Here is a 27,017-nt window from a genome sequence, read left to right as displayed (position 1 = left end):
CTACGAGATAAATTGTACAACTTTTAAGTGTGTACTCACTTTTGCCGCTGACTGTATATCTTTCTTCAAAAAATCGTAGCAATTCGAGCTCAGCACTTGTTGCGGGTGAAGCTCTACTAATGTTTTTATTTAAGCTGACATCAAGAAAACTCGACAAAGGACTACGTTCCACTTCAGCTTCCGATGTGAAAGCGATTTTACTTATTTCGATTGGTACAATTGCTTTCAATTTGTCCAGTAATTTCTTCCCCAAATCTATACAGTTCAGCCACTTTGTCTTTAAATCGAGGATGACAAAACGCTGATATGGCGGCTTTTTTCGGCTTCATCAGTTTGAAACTCAAAATAATTAGCAAATCGATTATTAACCGATGAAATGTAACCTTTAAGTAAATATTTACAAAATGTCCATTGTTTATCTAATAGTTAAATTAGCATTCTTGTTAATGAAATAATTGTGGGTAGTGCAACGACAAAAATATGTTGTTTTCTCCTTGAAGAATGTCTAAAGCTTCTGTTAGTGGCTTTGAGAACTGTATGTATCGAGATACACACATCACTTTGATTCATAATTAAGTTATTCTCCAAATTAAGCTCTTCTGATAGTGGTAAATATTCCACTCTTGACTAGTATTTGTTTAATGGCATAGTATAAAGGGTTCCAGCGCGTAATTTCTGGTTTAGATAAAGTATACCGCGTGACCTAGAAAAAAGAACAACCCGTAATTAATCATAATAATTTTTGGCATGCATTCATATTTCTTACACTAAAACAAATAGTTCATTAACAACAAATTTAATTGTTAAGAATAAAAAAAAATTAATAATTTGTCGGTCATCCGCGGTGTCTTATACATTCCCTTACACGTCTAGGCATGGACCTAATGGGACGATTGATGTCCTCTTGGGGTATCTCAATTTAGGCGAACTGGACAGCCTGACATGGCGTCGATAAGATTTGTGGGGGATGCGGTAAATTATGCAACCTTTTACCCGCAATATCCCATATACACTAGTGGCCAAAAGTATGGAAACTTTTTTAATATCGCTTTTATTTCAAATGAGCGATTATAATTTGAAATTGTAAATATAAAATACATAGATTCTATTTTTAATACTTTATCAACATCTATGGCATATTGGAATTTGATTTGGAGTAAATATGAAATTAAAAAAAAAACTGCGGACAAAAGTATGGAAACTATTTGCATTTTTTGATAAAACGCATCAAATAAAAGCTAAATTTATCGAATTTACACAGTATACAGTAGAATTCAATAAAAGTGACAATACCAAAGCGTCATTTATCTGAAGAATTAAAACAGCATGAAATAATACTATGTAGGACTTTTAAAATAATATATTGTTCTGCTAAAGACCACTCAGAAAGCGAGCCAGTAACACACTGCTATACCATTTTCATCATCCCTATCGGTAACCCATATGGCTCCACGATAAGGCATCTTGAAGCCTTCAAGAGTATTTTAAATTTCACAGAAGTGTCCCTTCTCCGCTTTAAACCTAAATCTAATAAATCTAAAGCTTTATCTTAGTTCGACCATTGAATAAGTTTTTGACGACGTTAATAACTTAAAAGTCCATAACTCAACAAGAATTAAATAAAATTATCAGATATTTCTGTTGCGCCTGAAGAACTTCAAAGATACGCTTGCGCGTATTTAGAAAAGCTATCGATGATTGTTAAGAATTTGACCTTGTCCAAACTATAGGTGTCCAGGTGTACAATCTGAAATTGTCTGGTAGCAGTTGGCGGGATGTTCATTTCTATTTTAATAGGGTGTCCTCCATATTTCCTCCTTTGGCACATCTCACAATGGTACATGTAAGTGTGTATGGAGTTCTTTATGTTGGGTCAGTAGTATTTAGTCTTAATCTCTTTTTAGGTTTCTTCTATCCCTTTGTGATTCGCTTTATTCTCGGGGTAAGCTTGTATAATTTCCGGTATGTAATTTTCTTCAGTTACATCCATGAGTTTTATCGTACATTTTTTGGATTTTACAGATGGTCATTTAAATTTTTTTCCTGATGATTTCACAAAATAGTGGTTACGTATCAGGATTCTCAAAGTATACAGTGGGTCAAAAAAGTATTCATACAACCAGGCGAATGACGTTTATTTACATTTTTTTCTTAACTTAAAAAGAATTGAGATAAAAAAATAATTAATCCACACAAATAAGGCACTATTACACTGATTTCTTAAAAAAAAATTATCAAAAAACTGTTTCTTTGTACAAGAAAATCAAAGGAAAATGTCTTCAGGTATGCCCAAAAAAGTATTCATACACTACCGAAAATGAACATTTGTAACTTTAAACACCAATACAATGAAATCATTAATATTTTGTGGAATAACCCTTAACATCAATCACAGCTTGCAAACGACGATTCATTGATTCCACCAAATTACAAGTAATACTTTCAGGTATTTTGGACCATTCGTTTAAAATAATATTTTTTAGTTGTTCTTTACTTGAAATTTCCATTTTCCTAATCTGCCTTTCCAAATGTTCCCATAAATGCTCAATAGGATTGAGATCGGGAGATTGGGGAGGTGTTTTTAATAAATGAGGAGTGTTACATAGCAACCATTCCTGAACTAATTTCGATGAATGCTTCGGATCATTGTCTTGCTGGAAGTAGAATCCTTCAGCTAGTCCAAGCTTTTCAGCACTGTTTTTTAAATTGGCCTCCAAGATATCTTTAAACATGAATCTATCCATGTTTCCTTCAATAAAAGCCAAATTACCCACACCATTTGCTGCCATACATCCCCAGATCATTATGTTTCCACCGCCATGTTTAACTGTCGCTTTCAAATTGCACTTCTTCAATCTTTCACCAGGTTTTCTCCATACCATCTTGGCACCATCTGATCCGAGTATGTTGAATTTACTCTCATCAGAGAATATCACTTGTTTCCAAAACTCCATTGGCTTATTAATATGTTCTAAAGCGAACGCAACTCTTTTCTTTCTATTCACTTTATTTATCCACGGCTTTTTGGCTGCTCTTCTCCCATGGAATCCCATTCTCCTTATGTGATACCTAATAGTTTCAGGATGGATTTGTTGTCCAGTGGTCTCTTCTAGTTGTGAAGCGAGGTATGGTGCGCTTACACTGGGATCCTTTTTAATTTGATGAAGAATGTAGTTCTCATTTCGTTGAGTTATTTTTTTTTTGGCCTTCCACAACGTCTTAAATTTGCCACCGACCCAGTTGATTTATATTTTTGTATTATGTACTGAATAGTAGGATAGCTTATTCCAACAGATTTTCCTATTTTTCTATAAGATTTTCCTTCCTGATGATATTTGATTATTAACTTTTTGATATCTTCACTAATTTCTTTTCCTCTTCGGCCCATAGTTATTATTTTTAAATCCACTTTGCACTAACTTGGTTTAAAATGAACTAGTAAATACTTATCGCAAATAAATGGAATTTAAATACATGAAACTTAATAAAAAAAGGACCAGAATGTTTGTGTATGAATACTTTTTTGGGCATACCTGAAGACATTTTCCTTTGATTTTTTTTGTACAAAGAAACAGTTTTTTGATCATTTTTTTTTAGAAATCAGTGTAACGGTGCCTTATTTGTGTAGATTAATTATTTTTTTATCTCAATTGTTTTTAAGTTAAGAAAAAAATGTAAATAAACGTCATTCGCCTGGGTGTCTGAATACTTTTTTGACCTACTGTATCGAGTGCAGCTTTTCAGGAGCGACGTTTTCCATAATGAAATTCACGACTTCATTCTAAAAATCGCTTTCGGTTAGTTGCTTATAAACCTCTTTTCCTGTTCAAATAGCATTAATTTTTTGGCCATGGCCGCAAAATGAAAAACTAGTGAAATCATTATTTGATTGACACCATAATTAACTGCCGCTTCTACAACCTGTACAGCCCCATTCAAATGAAAATTACGTAACGACCTAAACGGGGTCTTTGAGAGACCCCACCGTTTTTTCAAAATATACATGTGTACACCTAGAGTTAAATAACTCATGTTTTGGTGTTTTATTAAAGAAAAAAATGTAGTGCATAATAATACACTTACAAAACAAATAACGCTTCTACTGGTCGAAGGACATAAAATGTAACTTGCAGAACATAATCTTAGTTCTAAATATCAAAAATAAAGTTTTTGTGAGGAAATAATAACTGCGTTATATTAAGTCATACTTTAAACAAAACACAGTTTCTTCTCTTTTGCGAAAAAGTTTACAAATGAACTGTTTACAGCCTCGACAAATAGTGATAACTTTTTTTTCCAATTTTCGAGGACGTTGATAACATCGTCCTCCCTTTCTTTAAGTCTCTAGTTTAGATGCAGAAGTGGAAGGTTCGCTGGTGTTTATTTCCTAGTCAACTAACACCTGCCTTATATTCGCTTTATTTTGTTTGTGTTTTGCCCTAATTTCTATATTTGTAGGAGCGAGTTTATTGGCTAATTTGAATAAAAAGAGACGTCTCCTTGATCGATTTTCTCGTTTTCAATTTAGATATTTTTCTCGTTATGAAATAAAAGCTTTTAGTGCCCAGATGTCATGTTTCTTCATGAATAATCTATAGGGCCATGAGAGTTTTCCTTCCACATGAGTATCTCTGATAAATTTATCTGCATTATCTACGCCTCACTTCGTTCTATTGTAATCCAAAATCATAACTCGTTTATTTTTATTTGAAGCTTCAACATCATCGGTGTCATGCTGCCTTCATAGCAAATGAACTAATCTATTTTTCTGATGAATTTATGAAACCATCGCTAAATCTTTTAACAAGGCAAATATGGATGATTCTTCAGATCGCGATTTAATTTGTAATCGTGGAGGCGTATCTTGCTTATTTCTTCGAAAAGTACCTAACAAAGTTAGCCTTTTTTCTAGCAAACCGTTTGCGAATTGCATAGTAGTAAACGAGTTGTCCGTAGTACCTTCACACCAATTACCTTACTTAAGGCACCACTAAGTCTCATACAACACGAAATCGTTGATTCCGTTCCTGCCTTCCACCTGTAGGTTTTCCTGTATAAATTTGCATTTTCGAAAAATTTGATGTTTTACAATCAGCTGCAGCCCAAATTTTGATGCTCTATCGTCCTGGCTTTGATGGTATGCAAAGGTCAAAAAAGTATTCGTAAACCTCGGCGAATATCATACATCAGCTACCAGGTGCACCGGTATGAAGTGAGCGTCAGGATATAAATGTCTCGATATAGGGCATTTGTTATAAACAAACTTGTTTTTGTGTTTGTTTGGTTGGTATGCAAACTGACAAACATACAGTGGCGAACAAAAGTATGGAAATATTTTCTATTTTTTAAAGCAATTTTATTCAACACGTTACAATAAATATCCGTCAAGAAAAAAGTCCTTTTTTGGAATATCTGCTATATCTAGAATATGTACATAACTAATAATAAATATATTAATATATTTATCAGTCTCAAAAAAAACAATATTGTGAAAAATCTATAAACTGACCAAACATAAGTATGGAAACATTACTTACAAATTGTTGAAAATAAATTATATTGTGTACTATTTTATTAAAAGGTTTTTCAAAAGTTTTAGTATTTCGTTGGATACCTTTTGGCATCAATTACCGCTTGACATCTTCGTTCCATAGAGTCAACAAGCTTTGTATAGAAGTCCCTGGGAATCGCCCTCCACTCTTCCTCCAATACTGCCCAAAATTAATCGCGATTTTTAACGTTTTTGGATCTGACCTTCTTATCTAAATAGTACCGCAGATTTTCAATCGGATTTACAGTAGTGGCCAAAAGTAGATGAACACGTATTATTCACTGCATTTTTAATAATTCATACCACAAGTCTCTATAAATTTTAATATAATTTTTCCACCAAATAACTAATAGAGTGCCTTTCCTAAAGAAATAAATAAATGATGGATTTTTTATCATTTATTGTTAATATACATAGAAATGCAAAAATAGCTCTGGCCAAAAGTAGATGAACAAAATAAACATAATTTCAAATATTATAAACTCTTATTAACTAAACCATTGAGACAGTATTATTAGTCAGTATTTTGTGTAATATCCTTTATTTTTTATTACTTCATTGCATCTCTTGGGCATTGACGATATGAGATGTTCAATAACAGATGGATCCATGCTCGCCCATGCTTCTTGTAATGCTATGAATAATTGGTCCTTATTCGAGTAGGTTTTTGTCCTAATTTTGTTGTTTAGGATCTCCCATAAATTTTCTATCGGATTAAGATCCGGTGACTGCGAAGGCCATGTCATAACAGGTACTATTTCATCTTCTAAAAACTTCTTAACTATCTTTGACGCATGTTTGGGGTCGTTATCATGCTGAAAAATAAACGTGACCGGCAAAACTTCCTCGATATAGGGTAACATGTGAGTTTTTAATATGTCCCTGTAGATAAATCGGTCCATTATTCCCTCGATCCTATAAAGTGGACCGATACCGTACCCAGAAAAACATCCCCAAACTAACACTGATCCTCCCCCATGCTTTACGGTTGGTCTGGTATATTTAGGCAATAAACGAGTGTTAGGAGGACGTCTTACATACACATTGCCATCAGATGAAAACATATTAAATTTAGATTCATCACTAAAACAAACCCTTTTCCACTGCGCTACAGTCCAATTTTGATGCTCCTTTGCAAACTGTAATCGGGCCTTAACGTTCTTCTTTGACAGCAGAGGCTTTTTGGCCGGTCTTCTGGCAAACAAATTAGCCTCTACTAGTCTACGTTTTATTGTCCTAGAACTGACAGAAGGCAAACCAATTTCTTCTATTTTGGTCTTTATTTGATTAGATGAAAGAAAGGGATCATGCATAGACATCTTCTTAATGGCCCTATTTAGTCTTTGGTCAGTTTTTCTAGGACGTCCCGACTTATTCTTAATTGTGGTATCTCCCCTTTGATTGCACCTCTTAATTATCATGCAGACAGTGGATCTTTTTAGCTGAAATTGCCTTGCAATTTGTGCTTGACTCACTCCAGCATTATTCGCAGCTACCACTCTTATTTTTAAGTCTTCAGACACATAAACACCTCGTGGCATTTTAATGAATTATTCTAGTGGCTTACTACTATCGTCCACCAAGATACTAACGTTCAAAAACGAATCGATAAATATCAAAAATATTTAAAAGTTTTTGTTCATCTACTTTTGACCAGAGCTATTTTTGCATTTCTATGTATATTAACAATAAATGATAAAAAATCCATCATTTATTTATTTCTTTAGGAAAGGCACTCTATTAGTTATTTGGTGGAAAAATTATATTAAAATTTATAGAGACTTGTGGTATGAATTATTAAAAATGCAGTGAATAATACGTGTTCATCTACTTTTGGCCACTACTGTATATCAGGCGATTGTGACGGCCATTCCAACACCCGCATTTTGTTTTCTAAAAACCAATTTTTAGTTAATCGCGAGGTGTGCTTTGGATCATTATCCTGTTGATAAATCCATGCCAATGGTAGATCTTCTTCAAATGTCAGTAGGTGATTTTGTAAGATGTCGCAGTACATCTTGGAGTCCATTTTGCTATTTATTTTCACTAGTGGTCCAGTACCAGATCGTTTAAAACAACCCCAAACCATCACATTTCCACCGCCATGTTTGACGGTGGGAATTCAATATTTTGGGTCATATCTTTGTCCTGGAGGTCTTCGAACATATCCTGTAGAATCACTGTCGAACAAATTAAACTTACTTTCATCGCTGAAAACTACTAATGACCATTGGCGTTCGGTCCAATTCTTATGTTCTCTGGCGGATTTTAATCTCGCTTGTCTGTGTCGCTTTGTAAGAAGTGGCTTTTTAACTGCACTTCTACCATGAAGATTTTCACTTATAAGCCGACGCCTCATTGTCATATCCGATACATCAATATCTTCAAATTCCTCTTTTGATTCCTTATTTATGGCCACAGCAGATTTTTTTGGAACGACTCTAGCTTTTCTAACGATTGCGCTATCCACTCTACGGGTTGTTTTTCGAGGTCTTCCACATTTCATTGCTGGATCTACTGTTCCTCTTTGCAAATACCTCTTAATTATTTTATGAACAGTTCCCCGAGGTATATTTAATGCATTTGCAATATTAATTTGTTTTGTTCCGTTTGTGTACATGGTCACTATTCTTCGCTTGAACTCAACACTGTAATATTTACACTTCGGCATTTTCAACAAAATCTTAGAAGCAGAAAACTTAATATAGTCACTTTAATCAACAAATTTTGAGATTAGACTAAAATGAAGAAAATGTTTCCATACTTTTGTTCGGTCAATTTATACATTTTTTACAATATTGTTTTTTTTAAGACTGATAAATACATTAATATATTTATTTTTATCTATGTACATATTCTAGATAAAGTTAATATTTCAAAAAACAACTTTTTTCTTGACTGATGTTTGTTGCTACGTATAGGAATTAAATTGCATTAAAAATTAGAAAATGTTTCCATACTTTTGTTCACCACTGTATTTAGTACAAATCAAGTCCTTGAACAAATAACAATAAATTATTTCATTGTGCCAAAAATGTCGAATTTCGTACCACAAAATGATGATTTGCGGAAAGCATTAATTTGTTGCTTTCATTTGAAGAAAAGTGCTGCAGAGTCGCATCGAATGCTTGTCGAGGCATATGGCGATTATGCTTTATCAGGAGCAACATGCAAAAGATGGTTTCAACGATTCAGAAATAACAATTTCGATGTACAAAATTAAGAACGTGGCAGACCACCAAAAGAGTTTGAAGACGCCGAACTGCGATCAATATTGGATGAAGATGACACTGTAAGTCAAAAGCAAATGGCAGAAATGTTAAATGTTGCACAACGAACAATTTCTGATCGTTTAAAAGCTACGGAAAAGATCCAAAAGTGTGGAAAATGGATGCCGCATGAATTGAATGAAAGACAGATGGAGAACCGGAAAAACACCAGAGAAATTTTGCTTCAAAGGCACGAAAGAAAATCAGTTTTGCATCGAATTGTTACTGGAGATGAAAAATGGATTTATTTTCAAAATCCTAAACGGAAAAAATCAAGGGTCGATTCGGGACAACCATCAACGTCGATTGCAAAACCTGATCGATTCGGCAAGAAGGCAATGCTGTGTGTTTGTTTGGTGGGATCAGAAAGGTGTGGTGCACCACGAGCTTTTAAAACCTAGTGAAACTGTTAATACTGTTCGCTACCGACAACAATTGATTAATTTAAACAATGCATTGATCGAAAAAGGATCAGAATGGGCCAGAAGACACGGGAAGGTAATTTTGCTCCATGACAATGCACCTGCACACAAAGTAACACCGGTTCAGGATACCATCAAAACACTTGGCTGGTAGTTGTTACCCCATCCGCCGTATTCACCAGACTTGGCTCCTTCGGACTACCTTTTGTTTTCATCGATGGGACACGCATTGGCTGAGCAGCACTTCGATTACTACGAAGAAGTAGAAAATTGGATGTCTAATTGGTTTGATGCCAAAGAGGCACATTTCTATTGGCGTGGTATCCATAAAATGCCAGAAAGGTGGTCAAAATGTGTAGAAAGCAATGGTCAATATTTTGAATATTTTTTTTCTTTCCTTGTTAAATTGGTGTTTTATTTTCACAAAATAGCGCTCATTTCATACCGGTAGACCTGGTATTTTGAGAAACTGAAAACAAAAAAGTTTGGATTTTTTAAAATTCATTTATGCAAAAAGGATCATCTACACATGCAAAAAAGAATAAACTAACAATGTCTCTTTGATCACAAAGAAAATAAACATTAAAGTTCTCTAGGTATATCCAAAAAAGGATCCATACACTATAAATTTTTTTTAAAACTTTTATTTGATGCTACAAATACATAAAATTTTAACTAATATCTGGTTGGATGCCCTTTTGCATCAAGAATAACTCATAAAAGCCTCGATATCGATCCCACTAAGCTATTGGTGGTTTCTTCTGGCATTTTATCCCATTATTCTAAAATTCCATCGCAAACCTACTGTTCATTGAATATTTCCTTTTATCTAATCTGCCTCTCCATATGCTCCCCTAAACGCTCAATCGGGTTGAGGTCAGGTGATTTCGGAGGGGTTGTTAAAAAATGAAGAGTGTTATATAACGGCCATTCTTGGACCACCTTCGACGAGTGCTTGTAGTCATTATCCTGTTAAAAGTAAAATTGATTCTCCAGACCAATTTTGTCAGCACTCGATCCCAAGTTATTGGCTAGGATATCCCTGTAGCCGAAATTACCCAAGTTTCTTTCGATAAATGCTGTTACTCACACCCCTAGCAGCCATACATCCCCAGACCATTACATTTCCATCACCACGTCTCACCCTTCGTTTTAAATTACGCTTATTCATTCTTTCTCCAGGTTTTCTCCACACTGTTTTGGCCCCATCAGATCCAAATAAGTTATATTCATTCTCATCAGAGAAAATTACCTGTTTCCAAAACTCGATGGACTTATTTAAGCATTGAAGCGGGAATGCAACCCGTTTCTTCCTATTTGCTTTATTTATCCATGACTTCTTTGCGGGCCTTCTGCCATTTAATCCCATTCTTCTTATGCGAGATCTAATTGTCTCGGAATGAATTTTTTGTCCAGTGATCCTCTCCAATTCTGCTGCGAGATATGGGACACTTACATCAGGTTGTTTTTTAATTTGTCTTAAAATTCTTATTCAGTTGAGTTATCATCAGTGACCTTCCAGAGCGCCTCAAATTACTTACTAGTACTGTTGATTTGTACTTCTCATTGATGTACTTACTGGTAGAAAATCTTATTCCAACATTTTTAGAAATATCTCTACAAGAATGCTCATCCGCATGAAGTTTTACTATGTACTTTTTGAGGTATGTGACAGTATCTTTATTCTTTAGGGCCATAAGAGCCCTTCAAACCGTGCTTTTCGACAAAATTATGTTAAATGAGCCAACAAATATTTATCGGGTACTAGTGGAATTTGAAAAGAAGAATGTTTTCCAAAAATACCAAACAAATAAAGCGTATGAATGCTTTTTTGGGTATGCCTGAAGAACTTTAATGTTGATTTTCTTTATGAGCAAAGAGGCATTGTGTATTTATTCTTTCCATGTGCAGATGATCCTCTTTTGCATAAATTAATAAAAAACAACCCAACATTTTTCGATTTGTCTTTCAAAATAGCTGATGTATGATAATCGCCTAGGGGTTCGAATACATTTTTGGCATACTGTATATTGCCTGAAGGGACACCTTCCTCGAAAACTAACTAAGTATTCATCAATGGTAATGTCCTGATAAGGTTCAAAAGATTTTCTGCAACTTGTGAGAAATAAATCCCAAATTTATTTTATAATCACTCATTTTTCTCGATTTTTTCTTTCCTTCCCTGCTGCCTTCTTGTGAAAACTTAAAAATTTTCTGATTTCTTCAACCTAATTCTCAAAAACGCGGTTATTGAAAAAAATAATTGAGTAAGATCATTTATCTTTAATTTCTTTATTGATTTCTTTCGACGGCGCAGCGCTCCAGCTTTTGTTAGTTTATCCATAAAATAATTCAATTCTTCCACCTCTACTTTGTTTCAAAATATTTACTTTTTGGAATATCTGATGTTCTATGTTTCACAACAATTACTTCTTGTTTTGTGTGGGTGTAAATAATTCCTTTTATATCTAATAGGTGTACAAAAAGAAACTGAGCATTTTTTGGTGAAATTAAGCTTCATTAAAAACATAGTTATTGAAAATTATAGTAATCAAAATAATTTCCATAACTGTCTATGGTCTTTTGCCATTTACTGGGTAGATGATGGATGCCCTCGTGATAGAAGCTTAGTGGTTTCGACGAAAAATAGTTATCGAGCCATTTTCGAATATCTTCAACGTTAAAGAATCGTTGGTCAGCTAAATGAGACTGCATGGTTCTGAACAAGTGGAAGTCGGAAGGAGCCAAGTCTGGAGAATACGCCGCATGCTGGAGTATTTCCCAGCCTAACGAGAAGACGAGTTCCTGGGTCGGTTTAGCTGTATGCGGACGAGCATTATCGTGCAGCAATATCACTTTCCGACTTCCTTGGCCCGTAAATGGTCTTTTCTCCTCCAGAGCATCGCTTAATTTGATCATTTGGGCCTGATAACGGTCAGCTGTAACAGTTTGACCGGGTTCCAGAAGCTCATAGTAAATGACTCCTTTACAATCCCACCAGACACACAGTAAGATTTTCTTGGCATGAATGTTTGGTTTTGCAACTGATGTGGATGGCTGGCCTGGGTCAACCCATGTTTTTCTGTGCTTAGGATTGTCATACAAAATCCACTTTTCATATCCCGTAATGATATTATGCAGAAAATTCTTTCTTTTATACCGAGAAAGCAAGTTCACGCAGATGTCAACTCTTCGATTTTTATTGTCTTCGGTTAGCTCATGAGGAACCCATTTTCCTGTTTTTTGAATTTTTCCCATTCCATGCAATCGAACTGTAACTGTTTGTTGAGTTACTCCTAACTGCTTTGCAAGCTGTTTTTCAGTTTGGCATGGATTTTCATCCAGTAAAGTTTGCAGTTCTTCGTCTTGAAACTTTTTTTCAACACCCACACGTGGATCGTCCTCAAGACAAAAATTTTCCTCACGAAACTTCTTAACAGTTGAAGCACCAACAGAATTATCTCCCCAAGCCGAATTAACCATTTCTGTCGTTTCAGCAGCATTTTTTTTTTCAGTTTAAAACAGAACAACATTGATATTCTCAAATATTGCTTGGAAATATCCATGTCTCTATTTACGTTTTGTTCACTGAACTACAGCTCCTGAGCAACTGAAACTTTTATCATATAAAAAGTCATAAATAAACAACACCTGCTTACAATTGCAGGCGAATTGAACGTGTCTAAGCATGTTTTTTATTGCATATAACTTCATTGCTCAGTTTCTTTTTGTACACCTATTATAACATTTTTTTTATTATTATTATTATTTTTAAATAAATGTTTATTACAATCCGTCACTGCAGGACATTTAGTAATATTTGATGAATTACATATACTAATTAGATTACATATTTGTATAGGAAGTTCGGCAATTCAAGCTCCCAATAATTCTATCTTAAGATCTATCCGAGACTTCGATAGGGTTGAATATTTTTGGTCTGTTGGTGTATTGTGATGAATCCAACAGATTGACGACCAGATGATCGGGATGATGGTCCAGATATTTGTTGCTACATTTGGTGATTTCTTCACGAACAGTAGGGATTTGAAGGTCTGTGCGCAGGGTGTCGTTGGTCACATGCCATGAAGCTCTGGTCAGCATTCTAAGGGTCTTTGATTGGAAGCGCTGAATGATATTCGTGTTTGATTGGCCAGCTGTACCCCACAACTGCACGCCATATGTCCAAATAGGTTTGATAATGGATTTGTTAACACGTAACCTGTTGTTGAGACTTAGTTCAGATCTATAGCCCAAGAGCCAAGATAATTTTTTTAGTACTATATTCATTTGTATTCTTTTTGCTTTGATGTGGTTTTTCCATATTAGCCTCCTGTCTAGGTGGCCACCTACGTACTTTTCTGAATCTTGTTGTGGGAGTGGGACTTCAAGCAGTTTCACAGGAGGGCAACTTCCCCTATGCAAAGTGAAGGCTACTTGACTTGATTTGCTTTGGTTTACACGTATTCTCCATTTTCCTAGCCACTCTGCCAGTTGCTCCATTACATGGGGGATTATAGCAGGATGTAATCCTCAACCTGCCTTTGATTGTGCAGATTTCAACTGCTATTACGTCCATGGTCTCCGCCTGTATTGATGTCAATTGCACGTGCTGGATGTTGTTTCTAACGAGTACGGCACATCCTGGCTTTCCGGGATTTACGTTGTCCTTCCTGTGTATTTGGTATCCTGGAATACCGAAGTAATCTGTAGCTCGCGATCTCGTTTCCTATATCTTAGCTACGTCAATGTCTAGGCGTTCGAAAAACTCTTGCAGTTCGGCCCTTTAACACTGTTAATGTTCCACGATATTATCTGCATTGTTTCGTGTTTTGGGTGTGCAGCCATTAACATTGGATTTTAGGTAAATTGACGAAGAACGCACTAATCGCCGAGTACATCGCCCGCATCTGTTTTAATGTCTGCTGAAAGTCAACAGATATTTCTGTTTTGTTTTTATTTTGGTTTGTTAATCTCTCAATTATTAAAAAATGAAAGTCATTAACAAATAATTAATAATAATAAAACTTGACCTCAATTGTACTCATAAAGAAATATGACTAAATACACCGAAGCATTACATTGTAACTAGTGTTCTCAAGGAACTACGTAAAGATTATATCAAAATGCTTACTTGGGCGTCTTATAAAACTTAAGAATACCAGTTTAATGAAAATACAGAGAGTTATTAAGAAATCTTAAAATCAAATTTCAACCTGTAATATCCTGTAATTTTGAACACACAACAGTGGTATAAGATATGTTGTATTCCATTGTTATATTTTGGTGTGCCCTCTCTCGGGTTTCGTCGTTTCCCATTTCTAATGAATCACCCTGTATATTTCATTTCCTGCCAAAAAGATATGATCAAAAATGCGTAGTAGCACACTTCAGGCAAAGGAATTGTTTTTCAATGGTCGAATATTTCTGTCCTGAATCGTTTAAAGTTCTGGAGGCATATGCTATGGAAAGATCTTGACTTATTTTACCTTGTCATGACACGGCACCAAGTGCCACATCATTAGCGTCACATGTTGTAGTGGAATGTTTGGGACATGTCTGGGCATTAAAGAATTGGTTTATTCATCAACGGATTTTTGCATGTTTCAAGACTGTCAATGAATTCTTCATTGTGCTCGATCGTTGCGCCTCCCTTAAGGCATTTAGTCAAGGATTTGGTTAATTTTGCAAAATTATTTATATTAAATCTACGGTAACGACCTAATAGGCCTAAAAATCCTTTAATTTGCTTTGTAGTTGTCGATATCGGATAGTTTTTTTCTTTTTTTTTTTTGGCTAATATTTTGTTAATTTTGGTGTCACTCTATCTGGTGTTTCTACATATCACAACTATCGTCCCGACTGCTCCAATTAACGATTCCTAATGCCGAGTTGGTTTAAAGAAAAATCAATTTTTGGTATTAAGTGCAATAAAAGCGATTAGGGAAGCGACAGAAAGATGACTTACAACTAACTTTCTTTGAAACACGCACTCACACTATTTATATTGAACAATTACCATGTCGGCAACACTAAATTAACACTACACTTTACTATAAAATAACTCCCGTCTTGTTGAAAGAACAAAATATTTTCGCTGAGTAGATAATAATCGCCGTAGTAATCTGTTGGCGTAACTCTGGCCTCTGTTACAAGATGATCGATTGACCCTTGTAACGTATTTAGCTCTACTTCACTACCAAAGTTATCATCGGTGAATTATGGTCCAATTACAGTATCTCCCAATATTCCAGCCCGTACATTAACCTTTTGCCGCTACTGAATATGTCTTTCCTAAAAAAACATGAGGATTTCATTCGCACCAATAGCGACAATTTTGCTCGTTAACAAAACCATTTAAATAAAGTGTGCACTCATCGGAGAAACAATTATTTTTAACAAGATTTTGGATAGTAGTAATCAGTGCTGTTATGCATTCACAAAGCTCAATTTTGCTGTCAATTGGCTCAACTCAATTTGCGATCGGGATCATCCTCAGCCAGTGCCTAATGAATTTGCATTTTGTATTGGATGGAACTTGTGTATTTTTGTCACTTTTGCAATAGAACCAATTGAAATTCCAGTTTGACGAGACGCTCTTCTAACGCACGTGGTTGGTTCACCAACAAATGGCCTCAAGACGTTAATTCTGGCAGTCTCATTCAATACTCTCGTTCGATTTCGATTTAGATTGGCCACTGGCTTAGTCTTTGTAATTTTTTTAGAAGTTGATTCACGTAGACATTTTTTTTTTATTATTTTTTTTTATTTACAAATTCAATATGCAATCTGTCAGCTCTAGCGAACAATAAGCAATTATGTTAACAAGAATGAACAGGAGGCGGGGCACACACATTAGAGAGCCTCGCTCGCAATTTTACAATATACCAAAACCGATATCGGGTGTAACAATTTATTGAAATCGTTGCTGTAGATCCAGTGGGTAAGTCCTCTTCAGTCTCCTGATCGGCACTTCGTCCAGCAATCCCCTAGCGAGCACGTTAGGGTGATTTTCAAGTCTCCGCTTGTAGTTGACAAAATATCTTCCGATTTCTTCTCGTACAGTGGCAACATTAAAGTCGTTGTGAATCGTCTCGTTGCTGATGTACCATGGAGCCTTAACTATACTCCGAATTATTTTGGATTGAAATCTTTGAAGAATTTCAACATTTGAATTACTTGCAGTACCCCATAATTGAATACAATAAGTCCAAATCGGTTTTAGTGTGACTTTATATAATAATATTTTGTTTCCCAGCGACAGGTTAGAGCGATAGCCAATGAGCCAATTGAGTTTTCTTGCTGTGAGATTAAGTTGCGTTCTTTTCTGCTGTATATGTTTCTTCCAAGTTAATCTCCTATCCAAATGCATTCCCAAGTATTTGGCAGACTCAATATGCGGAATTGTTTTATTATTCAGAACTACTGGTGGGCAGTCATTTCTTCGCATAGTAAAGGTTACATGTGTAGACTTCTCCTCATTTACCTTGATTCTCCATTTTTCCAGCCAACCAGCTAATTTGTTTAGTTTTACTTGCAACCTATTGGTTGCTTCAGCTGGATTTTGATGAGACGCTAGTAATCCAGTATCATCTGCGTACGTGCATATCATAGCATGTTCACTGCTTTCCAAATCAGCTGTATATAGAGTGTATAGTACCGGTCCCAAAACAGAGCCCTGCGGCACTCCCGCCACTATTGTACCACTCTCTGTGATGAAATTACCCACTTGCACTTGAAACATACGATCACTCAAATAGGATCGAAGCAGTACGTAAAATTGGGGGAGGGCTTTTTTAATCTTGTAAAGAAGTCCTGCATGCCACACCTTATCGAATGCTTGCCTAACGTCAAGAAATACCGCAGTGCAGTAGTGTTGTTTTTCCAAGGATTTCGTGATGAAGGTGACTACTCTATGTATTTGTTCTACGGTAGAGTGTTTTTCTCGAAAGCCAAACTGGTGGGTAGGGATTAAATTATTTTTCGCAATCCACGGCTTTATACGATGGAGTAGCATTTTCTCAAATGTTTTAGATATCACCGGCAATAGACTGATTGGCCTGTAACTTGACACTGCTTCTGGTGATTTTCCTGCTTTGGGTATCATAATTATCTTCGAGTACTTCCATTGCGTTGGGTAGCAAGCGGTTCTTATTATAGAGTTGAAGAGAATTGTGATAAAATTGATTGCTTTCCGCTTTAGGTGTTTTAACATAATGCCAGTGATCAAATCATAACCAGGAGCCTTTCTGTCCGGCAGTCCTATTATAAAGCTGCGAGTCTCTGACGGAGTAAAGTGCATAGTTGGTCTATACATGGGGAGTGGGCTATTAAGGAAATTGTCAATCTCGTCATTCCAATTTTCACGTAGACATAAGAAATATTTTTGTGAGGATATGTCTCATTGAAAATCCTAAGGGTCTACCAAGGGTATTGATATCATACATTAAAACAGCTTTCACTCTGCCATACTATCGCGCACCATTTAAGAAACCTTTGGCAAATGAGTTTTTGTTCGGAAATGATGAATGGCACGTGTCCCATCTGATGAAAAACGTTTATTTGCTTGTTGAACAAAAGGGAATGCCAGAAAATCTGAAAAATTCGAAAATTTGTTGTTTGTATTTGAAATCGTGGGATAAGTTTTCTTGATTTTTCGAAAATGCTTTGAAAAATGAAGTTTTTTTAGTGCACCGATATTTTGTATTTGTAATTATTTTTAATATACATAAGGTGCAACTCGGTGAGGCTATGCCATTTAAAATGTTCAAGTGGAGAAGCGAGGTCGCAAGGGGCGACAATAAGATTTATGCAGGTAATGTTAAAAGTGTTCCCCCTCGCAATCTGGAAGACCATCTTACTCAGCATTTTCATAAATATATTTTAGTTTTTACGCTATTTAGGGTGGTAAGTTTTCAAATGAACACACCGCATATCGCCAAGCTCTCTGTGTTTAGATGGTATTTCCTTAATAAGAAATGTAAAGCCAAAATTCATCTTCTCTTGAACTTATTTCATCACTGTCTTCCATATTTGTGGGAATGCAAAACTTTAACTCTAATAGTCCTTACGCCGCGACTTTTGAAATTTGAATTAATGCAGGCTGGTTCGTGGTTGCAGAGTAATTTCAGATAGGAAAATATTATCTATTGGGAAAAGTGTCATTCTACACTTCATAAAATTATACACAAAAAGCATACGAACTCACTTAAATTTAACGTAAATATAAATAATCATTGTTGCGTATCGAACTTCAGCAAAACCAAGCGGTAAGGGAGAATCGAGTGTAAAGAGTTAAGTTACAGAATTTGTCCAATCAAACTTCCTATACTTTGTCTAAATATTGAAGTGATTGGTCATCACTGTAGGTTACATAAGGAATGGATGAAAAATAAACATACATTGCGATTACAGTGGATCAAAATGTCGGTGAATGGTCAAAATCTAAACCACATTAAGTCCCTCATCCCTGAGTTCTAATGGACTTCGGTTGTCCATAGCAACAGGCATCCATATGTGGGATAATATGTGAACAAAACAAAATTGCGAAAAAACACAGATGGGCACATGAAGACGCAGATGGGCCTGTTAGGTTACGGATGGCTACATATGTAATTCACTCAGAAAAAATCGGAAATGCATGTAAAAATATAAGTTGTTTAGTTGATTGTATTGTTGTAATCGATTGCAGTTTGTTTTCCAGAAATCTAAAATTAAAAAAAATTGTCTATTTGATGTTCCAAATAAAAATTAAATAAGAAGTGAAAAAACATAATAAATAGGGAATTTCATAAAAAAAACACCGTCTTCATAAGAAAATGAAAAAGTTGTATTTTAAATTGGACCTTCTAGCAATTGACTCTACCCCCGATGGTATTAGAACAATAACCCCGTCGAATATGCCCCCAGAAACACAAAGATTATACGGCAAATTTTATTGCAATTCACATAGCCTTTTTCGACCTATATATCTGCAAAACTAAAAAAAGTAAGACTTTGAGAGGCTGTATCTCTAGAAGGAGCCAATTTCATATACCGGATGTCCAGGCAAATCCCGAACATAGAAGATTAAAATGGAAAATCGGTTCTTATTTCTTGACTCCTGCACGGATTATTCAATTGAAAAGCTTTGACATAAGACCGGCCATCATTCCACAATTTTTCCAATCTAATACCTCCGTTCCAAAATAACCGTCCGATTTCAGTTTTCTTAATGGATTATGAAAATAATGAAAGCATATATGCCAATAGCTTAGTTAATTTAAGCATGGAAAAAGGAAAATTGTTAACCACATAAAGTCTCCGTCCAGTATTGACGAACCGATTGGAGCCGTGTCTAAAGCATGAGACGAAATAACCGCAATAAAACTTGATGATATTTTCATTACATTGCAAAAATGTATGGAGTTGATCATGCTTTATAAGGGAGGCAACAATTACAAGCTTCCTCATATGAACAAGGACATATTGCGTTTACAGGAAATATTGTTACGCAATGTAGTTTGTTCCGAATCGGCAATTCAAGTAGCACGTCAGGAACTTAACCGTTTATAGTTAAATTGTTTAATGTTAAATTAATTTGTTAAATGCTACTTATAATTGTTGATTTTTAAAATTATTTCTAATCCATGTTATATTTTAGTTTTGCAAATGCACGATATACAGTCACTCAAAAAAGTATTCATACAGCCGGAAAAAAATTCTGTAAACCGTAACTTTTGACTGATTTTGTTCAAATTTTTCATAATGAAAATTCAAATCGAAACTCAATTTGTGTAATTGAGCAACTTTTGAAAATTTAACTTTTAGAGTGCTTTTCAGCGTTTAAAAAAAACTCCGTTTTGAAAACTTCTTGTGCGGTGGAAATTTTTCAATGTGGTTTTAAGATTCTTGTAAAGGGGATTTTTCTTCATATATCCTGAAAATTTGATCAAAATCGAACAACAAATAAGGGAGTTGCAGCTTTTTAAAGTTGTCAAAAATGTCAAAGTTTCGTCATTTTACGCGAAAATCGTCACTCTTTGGCGTTTTTGAAAGGCTGCAACTCCCTTATTTGTTGTTCGATTTTGATCAAATTTTCAAGATATATGAAGAAAAATCCCCTCTACAAGACTGTTAAAACCACATTGAAAAATTTCCACCGCACAAGAAGTTTTCAAAACGGAGTTTTTTTTAAACGCTGGAAAGCACTCTAAAAGTTAAATTTTCAAAAGTTGCTCAATTACGCAAATTGAGTTTCAATTTGAATTTTCATTATGAAAAATTTGAACAAAATCAGTCAAAAGTTACGGTTTACAGAATTTTTTTCCGACTGTATGAATACTTTTTTGAGTGACTGTATATTCCTTTGCATATTTTTTATGAAAATGGACACTTATTTTGGAACTGACGTAAGTCGTATTAAAACAATTTTGGCTAGAAACGCCCAAATTTCAAAAATTTGAATGTCCCGCTTAAGTGTTCGAGGCCACGAATGGTCAGGATAAGGGTCAGAAATAAATGAACACAAAGTCGCCAACAGTATAAGCGTAAAAAACTCATATCAAATGAATTTTCTCCTTTTTATTTGACCTTTTATTTAAGTGTAACAAAGAAAAGTTGAAAAAAAAATTAAATATCTACTTAAACATTAAAGTTTAATCAAATAGGGTAAGTGAACAAAAACAAAAAACTTTAACATTGTTTGCAAAACATTTATAGTAATTGGTCCCAGAGATCCCGGACAATTTTAACAATCGTGGCCTCGAACGGTTAGACGGGACATTCAAATTTTGAAGTTTAGAGGCGTTTTGAGTTAAAGCGGCTCGAATTAGGAGATTGGAAGAATGGCGGAAAATGATGCCTGATCTTGAGTACTATAACCTTCATGTAAGAGTTATGCAATTGAAAAATCTTTCGTGTCCAGTCAAACTCTAGGGTTCGTCTGGACACCCTTTATAAGCATATCACCATGAATCGATCTATTTTTAATCAAGGGATATGTGGTTAAGAGTTGACCCCTCCATTCTAAAACACTCTGCGTATACTGTTTAAAAAAACCTACTTTCGCCCTGTATTGGTCCACTGGATGGTTTATTAGACGTGTATACATTTTTTTACTGCTTTTTTTGTGGAACCTCTACTGATGACTAATTTCCTCAATATTATACTCTGTATGTGTTCTTCATACTTACCGAGTACCCTTTGATTTTTCTTGCCATCATCGTCATTGACTGCATAACCGACATTGCCCATTTCTACTGTCCTTACAATTATTTATATCAAATCGTTTCCATGGGAAGTGCATTGTTCTGTAGGTAAAATGAGTTGCAGACTCATTTGTCCGCCTCTTAAAGCTCTTCGTTAGCAACTGACTTAAATTAATTCTTCCTCTTCCCGCCTAACCGCCTGAACCTCTTTGCTTCTGCACATTCTCCATGTGCGATCGAGTAAATAACCATAACAATTTTGATCTTTTTCCAGCGATCAACGCAGACGATACAGCTTTCTTAGCAGATATTAACAGGAAAATTTGTCAGAAATTTTACAGAAGAGCAGAAGCAAAGTCACGGAATAAATCTGTTTCTCATTTTACTGAAACCCCCCACGGGCTGTACCGCAAATTCAGTTGTGATTTATAGTTTTTACGTTGAAAACTGATCGTTTACTGAGACTGAGCTTGTAGAGATTTAAAGAGACTGGTGTTGATTAACAGATGTACGGAAGGTGCCAAGAAAGTTTCACAAAAACTCATCGTATATTTTCCTATGTAAAGCCAATCTTTGAACACGTTTTAGTTTGCGATCTAATAAGCAAAACACCTACAATCAAATACTATATTGAATAAGAAAGCAGAAGTTTAGAGGCTCTATTATTAAATTGTTCAATTCTTGCCTTTGTAAATAGACATTTTGTGGAAACAACCTGTATATAGAGACCGCAATTGCTGCAGTTGCCCTTAATTTGAATTAGTGCGTGTGATAGGGAGTTAAGTTCTCTCTCTGATTAGCAATTATATTGTATATTAGGGAAAGTCGCAATACATAGACCGTAGACCTATTTTAATCGGGATAGGAGATGAACGTTGTATAGGTTCGTCTGAAAAACGGCCTACCACCATTCAATATTACACTCTGTGACCCTTTTTCTGAGTTCCAGGTGCTATTTTTCCGTCAAATAGAATTTAAGACAGACGCACCCTAAGCAAAGTCTAGTCATTGTACTTAAACTCGTTAATTTAGGCCCAACACTGCAAAATACAGACCTGTTCTCTTCGGTTCCTGGAAGAAGTCCCTCGACGATTTACGTTGACGTAATAACATTCCAAAAAGTTCTTATTTTGTTGCAATATGTTCGAAGATCTGTTTCGTACTTTTCCAACTTGTGCCTTTGATAATTTTACTGTTCTTTATATTCGTCTAAAATCATGTATTACATGTGTTTCATAATGATGTTGATGTCTAAATAGATTTTATGTGCAGGTACCCCTGTTTTTCATTCGAAATGGATTAAATGCCCCAGATTGCCCCCTAAGGTGAGTATGGGAGGGGCCTGATTGCACCCCTGGCAAGGAGGCGATGAGGGCCAAGTGCTTTCAGGGAAATGAGTCTTCTTTTTTGAGAAGCGCGGTCCACGTTCCTTTACCTCTAACTATCAGCAAAGCATTTTAATGTTATTAACGAGGTAAATTTAGCCACAATATCGGAGCCTCATCCAGGTTTCTGCGTTTAGTTTTACGTGTCTCATCTTTGAAACTTACGGGTGGGTTGAGCTATATTCACCTAGAGGTGATCCTTTGCTCTATAATTAGCACCTCAAGGACCCTTAATCACTTGAAATAAACCTAACTAATTTAGAAACAACTCGGCTTATGGCACCGACTCACGGAATGTTACTAATGTTAATTGATCGCCAAAAAGGAGTCATTTTTGCAAAGTTATTGAGGGGCCCAGGCTCTATAACTTTACGGGAGAAAAAGCGTTTTTTCTTTGTTTGTATCTCACTTACTCAGAATAGCGAAAATACCTTTTTATAGTATTGGAGTTTTAAGAACGAATTGTAAAAACGTGTCATTTAAAAGATGTCGATTTAACAGCCCCTCAGACTCCTATGAGTTTATTTGTGATTTCTTAAAAAATCAATGGGGATATACAGGGTCTCCCATATTCGGATCTCCACATGGAGATCTCGGGAACCGTAGGAGATGCAGAGTCGGTCAAATAGTGACGAGGTTATGTCTTTATAAGAAAAATACTTTGATTTTTTAATTTTAAAAAACTTCTTATTGTTTCCGGAGATATCCTGAAAAAACCGATGATTGTTATTTTCATTTGCTTTTCTACCTTAAATTACATAGAAACATGAAAATAAAAAATGCTTTCTTAAGGCATTTTTTCCCGTTTTACAACAGAAAATAGTTTTTCGGAGACGTGACGTTTCGGTTTTTCAATACCATCATCATCTTTTTTTAAAGGGGACCTGACCGTTTTTTACGAATTCGGCTAATCATTGACAATTTAAAAACAACTATGTGTCACACTTGCTGATTTGCGACGAGATCAAAAACATTCATTCATTCGAGATTTAAAAAATAAATTTTAAATATTTTGGTTATTCATACATTCGAAGAGCATTTTCAAATTAATTTTATAAAAATAATAATTCTACTAATTAAATACTAAAAGAACTAATAACGTACTTCATGAAAAATACTTTTTTTAATTTATCAGTTGAACGCAAACAAATAAAAAATAAATAAATACAAAAATATATTTTTAACTTAGGCATCGCAAATCGGCAGGTATAACACATGGTGGTTTTTTGCAATTATCAATGAACAGCTGAATTGAACAAAGTTGATGATGGAGTCGAAAACCGAAACGTCGTATCTTTGAAAAACTCTCTTCATATTGTGACGCGAGAAAAGCTGCTTTAAGAAAACTTTCTCTATTCTCATATTTCTATTTAATTTAAGGCAACAAAATAAATAAAAAGAATCATAAAGATACAACTGTATCTCCATTTAACCGACTCTCTATCTCCTACGATTTCCGAGATCCCTATGTTGAGAGTGGATTAGGGGACACCCTGTACAGGGTGTTCCGGCATGATGATCAAATCTTTTAACAAGGTATTACATCAGACATTTTAGGACGGTCTTCGTAAAAACCTTTTCAATTTGGATTGTTCCTATCGAGATATTTGAGCCTCACACTAGCGCACAATGATCGTTTTCTTCCTTTTTTCTTAAAAACCGTTGCACTTAGAAATTACAATGTTATGCAGCCGATTATGTAGAGAGTGTTGAACACGAAACCGTCCAGATTGCACTTCTCTTACCTGTCTTTAACTTCGTAGGTCTGAGATATCGAATTGCTATTTAAACGTGAACTCACCTTTAGAAAGGAATGCTTGATTACAGTGCCTATTCTTATAACTGTACCAAATCCTGTCGCATTCATTTTATATTAATTAATTCTCTAATATTTGCATCTTAGAGTCACTTGATTAGAAATATTTTATGATAATAGACCTAATGGCGATTTGTTTGAAACAAACTAACAAAAAAACATTAATATAACAATCGTCTACTGCGTTTATCAATAATCGATGATGAAAAGACGCATAATAGGGTAGGAAAAACTATTTTTGTTTTTTCCACACCAGCTGTTGATTGTATGAAAAAATGACAAAAATTAAAAAAAATTCAATTATGTAACATACAGGGTGTTTTTAAAAAACGAGCGAAGCTATCACTCAGTTATTTAAAAGCGGGTTTTGATGAACTAATAACCAAATAAAACTATATTTTTCAGGCTATTAAGTAACGTTAAAGTTGATTTTTTAACTCCAATTCTGCAACTTTAAATAGCAACTTCAGAATTTGAAATAGAACTTCACATTATTTTTTACATTTTTTTATGGAGGTTTTTTTTCCTGAATATAATGATGTATGATAAGGTAATGTTGAAACAATTTTTTACTGAAAACAAGAAAAAAATTAAACATCATCAGTTATGTGGCCATCTGCATCGTCATGGAACCACCTGGAATATTTGGTGATCATCTATGTACATTTCATTACATCCCATCCTATTGAATCATCTTGTAGAAAGCCGCTTGGCGTCCATATGATGCCCAGTGCGAAGGGATAAGATAAAGTCGCCCTGAACTATGAAAACCATATCATCGTTTCACATAATATTTTGTGAGTAAAATTTATGCTTGAAGATGGATTACTATAAAGCAGTTCTTCAATTTAATAAAAATAGTTAGTAGTGTTGCTATTGGTGATAACTATCAAGTGTCATAATCAATAAATTAAATACAGAAGAAAAAATCTGTTTGTAATATTCAAGTCAACGTATTACTACGCAAAAAAATTCAATTTTTTTTAGTTTAAAATTGTTTAATATTAACTTGTCATACATTATTAGATTCAGAAAAATATTTTCTCCAGGACTCATTTACAATAATAACAATTGAAGCATAATTGCTTACAGAAAATTATGTCGAAAAATAATGTGGTTCCAATAATTAAAGGCGGCTTTATCTTGTTTTTTCGTGCTGGTTTTCATATGGACACCATTTGTCTATGACGCCAGGCGTCTTTCTACGAGTTGATACAATAGGATAAGATGGAATGAACGACATATAATCACAGAATAACGCAGATGGCCCCATAACAAGAAAGATATAACCCATAATGTCCAAATTTGTTAATTTTTTTAGTTAACAATTATTTTAGTATTAACTTGTCACATCATTAAATTCAGAAAAATATTTTTTATCACAAAATGTAAAAAAAATATGGGGTTCTACTTGAAATTCTGAAGTTGGCACTTGAAGCAAAGGAAATTAAGTTAAAAAAAATTATCTTTGGCGGTACTTATTAGTTTATAAAATATCAATTTATTTTATTTTTATTTCATCAAAATCCGTTGATAAATAACTGAATTGTAGCTTTTTCAGTTTTTTGAGACACTCTGTACAAGATTAAAAAAATTGTTGAAATTGGCTATTGCGGGAAAAAGTTCTCAAAAAAATACAATTAAGGGTTTGTTAATTCCCATCCTCCAGAAACATGGGTCAAAGATTAGACGCCATTAAAAAAGAGAAGTTGGTTAACTGATGATATATACCAAAATTAAAATTCACAAGTGTAACCGTCTTTAAGGAAACCGAAAATAATTATTGTTTTCTACGGTTTTGAGACTCGAATATCTGGATAGGACAGGATCAAATTGAAAAATTGCATACAAAAATCGCGCCCTAAAAGGGCTGACAAATTACTTTATTAAAATATTTAACCATTATTCCGAAACATCCTGTATATGAGGCTAACAAAGATGATTTTTAAAATTAGTGACAACTGCTTGGGCTAAATTTGCATTTTTTCACGTGATAGAACTCTTCCTTGAAGCTGTGTTAGTTCCTAGATTTTTTTACCCTGGGATGCAATGAGTTGAAGCTATAATGTTTAAAAAAAGAATTTTAGACATTTACAGTGCCTCGTAAAAATTAATATCGCAGTTAGCTTAAGTTAAATTGCAATTATTTCAGGATGGATTCTCGTGTAAAATCACATTAACGGTCACGAATACTCACTTGGCCGAAAACACATAGAGGATGTTCGCAATAACGATTTTAATTTTTGCCTTTTAACTTCAATTTTCTTAATTTTTTCAAATAGGATAATGTTTTTTTTTCGTTATTTCGTCCGTAATTTCAGTTTTCTTCATTTTAGTATAAAATAATGTCATATTTAAACTTAAATAATAAAGGAATTATGAATTA

The 27,017-nt window shown here is 34.7% G+C and overlaps 1 protein-coding gene across 3 annotated transcripts in view; it reads left to right on the top strand.

The window, feature by feature from the left end:
- Positions 1–22,705, top strand: part of Plc21C (Phospholipase C at 21C) — a 74,867-nt gene extending 52,162 nt beyond the window's left edge. For 2 of the 3 annotated variants that reach the window (XM_066290679.1, XM_066290677.1), the window contains exon 17: positions 21,705–22,705. In XM_066290679.1, coding sequence (XP_066146776.1) covers positions 21,705–21,862 — 158 coding nt within the window. In that variant the 3' untranslated portion in view covers positions 21,863–22,705. The remainder of the gene's footprint in view (positions 1–21,704) is intronic. The other variant, XM_066290678.1, reaches the window with a different exon arrangement.
- The last annotated feature ends 4,312 nt before the right edge of the window (positions 22,706–27,017 follow it).

Source organism: Euwallacea fornicatus, chromosome 15 (assembly GCF_040115645.1).
Source record: "Euwallacea fornicatus isolate EFF26 chromosome 15, ASM4011564v1, whole genome shotgun sequence".
NCBI classification, from domain to species: Eukaryota; Metazoa; Arthropoda; class Insecta; order Coleoptera; family Curculionidae; genus Euwallacea; species Euwallacea fornicatus.
Note: the sequence above shows the minus strand (reverse complement) of the source record. Positions and strands in the feature narration are given on the sequence as shown.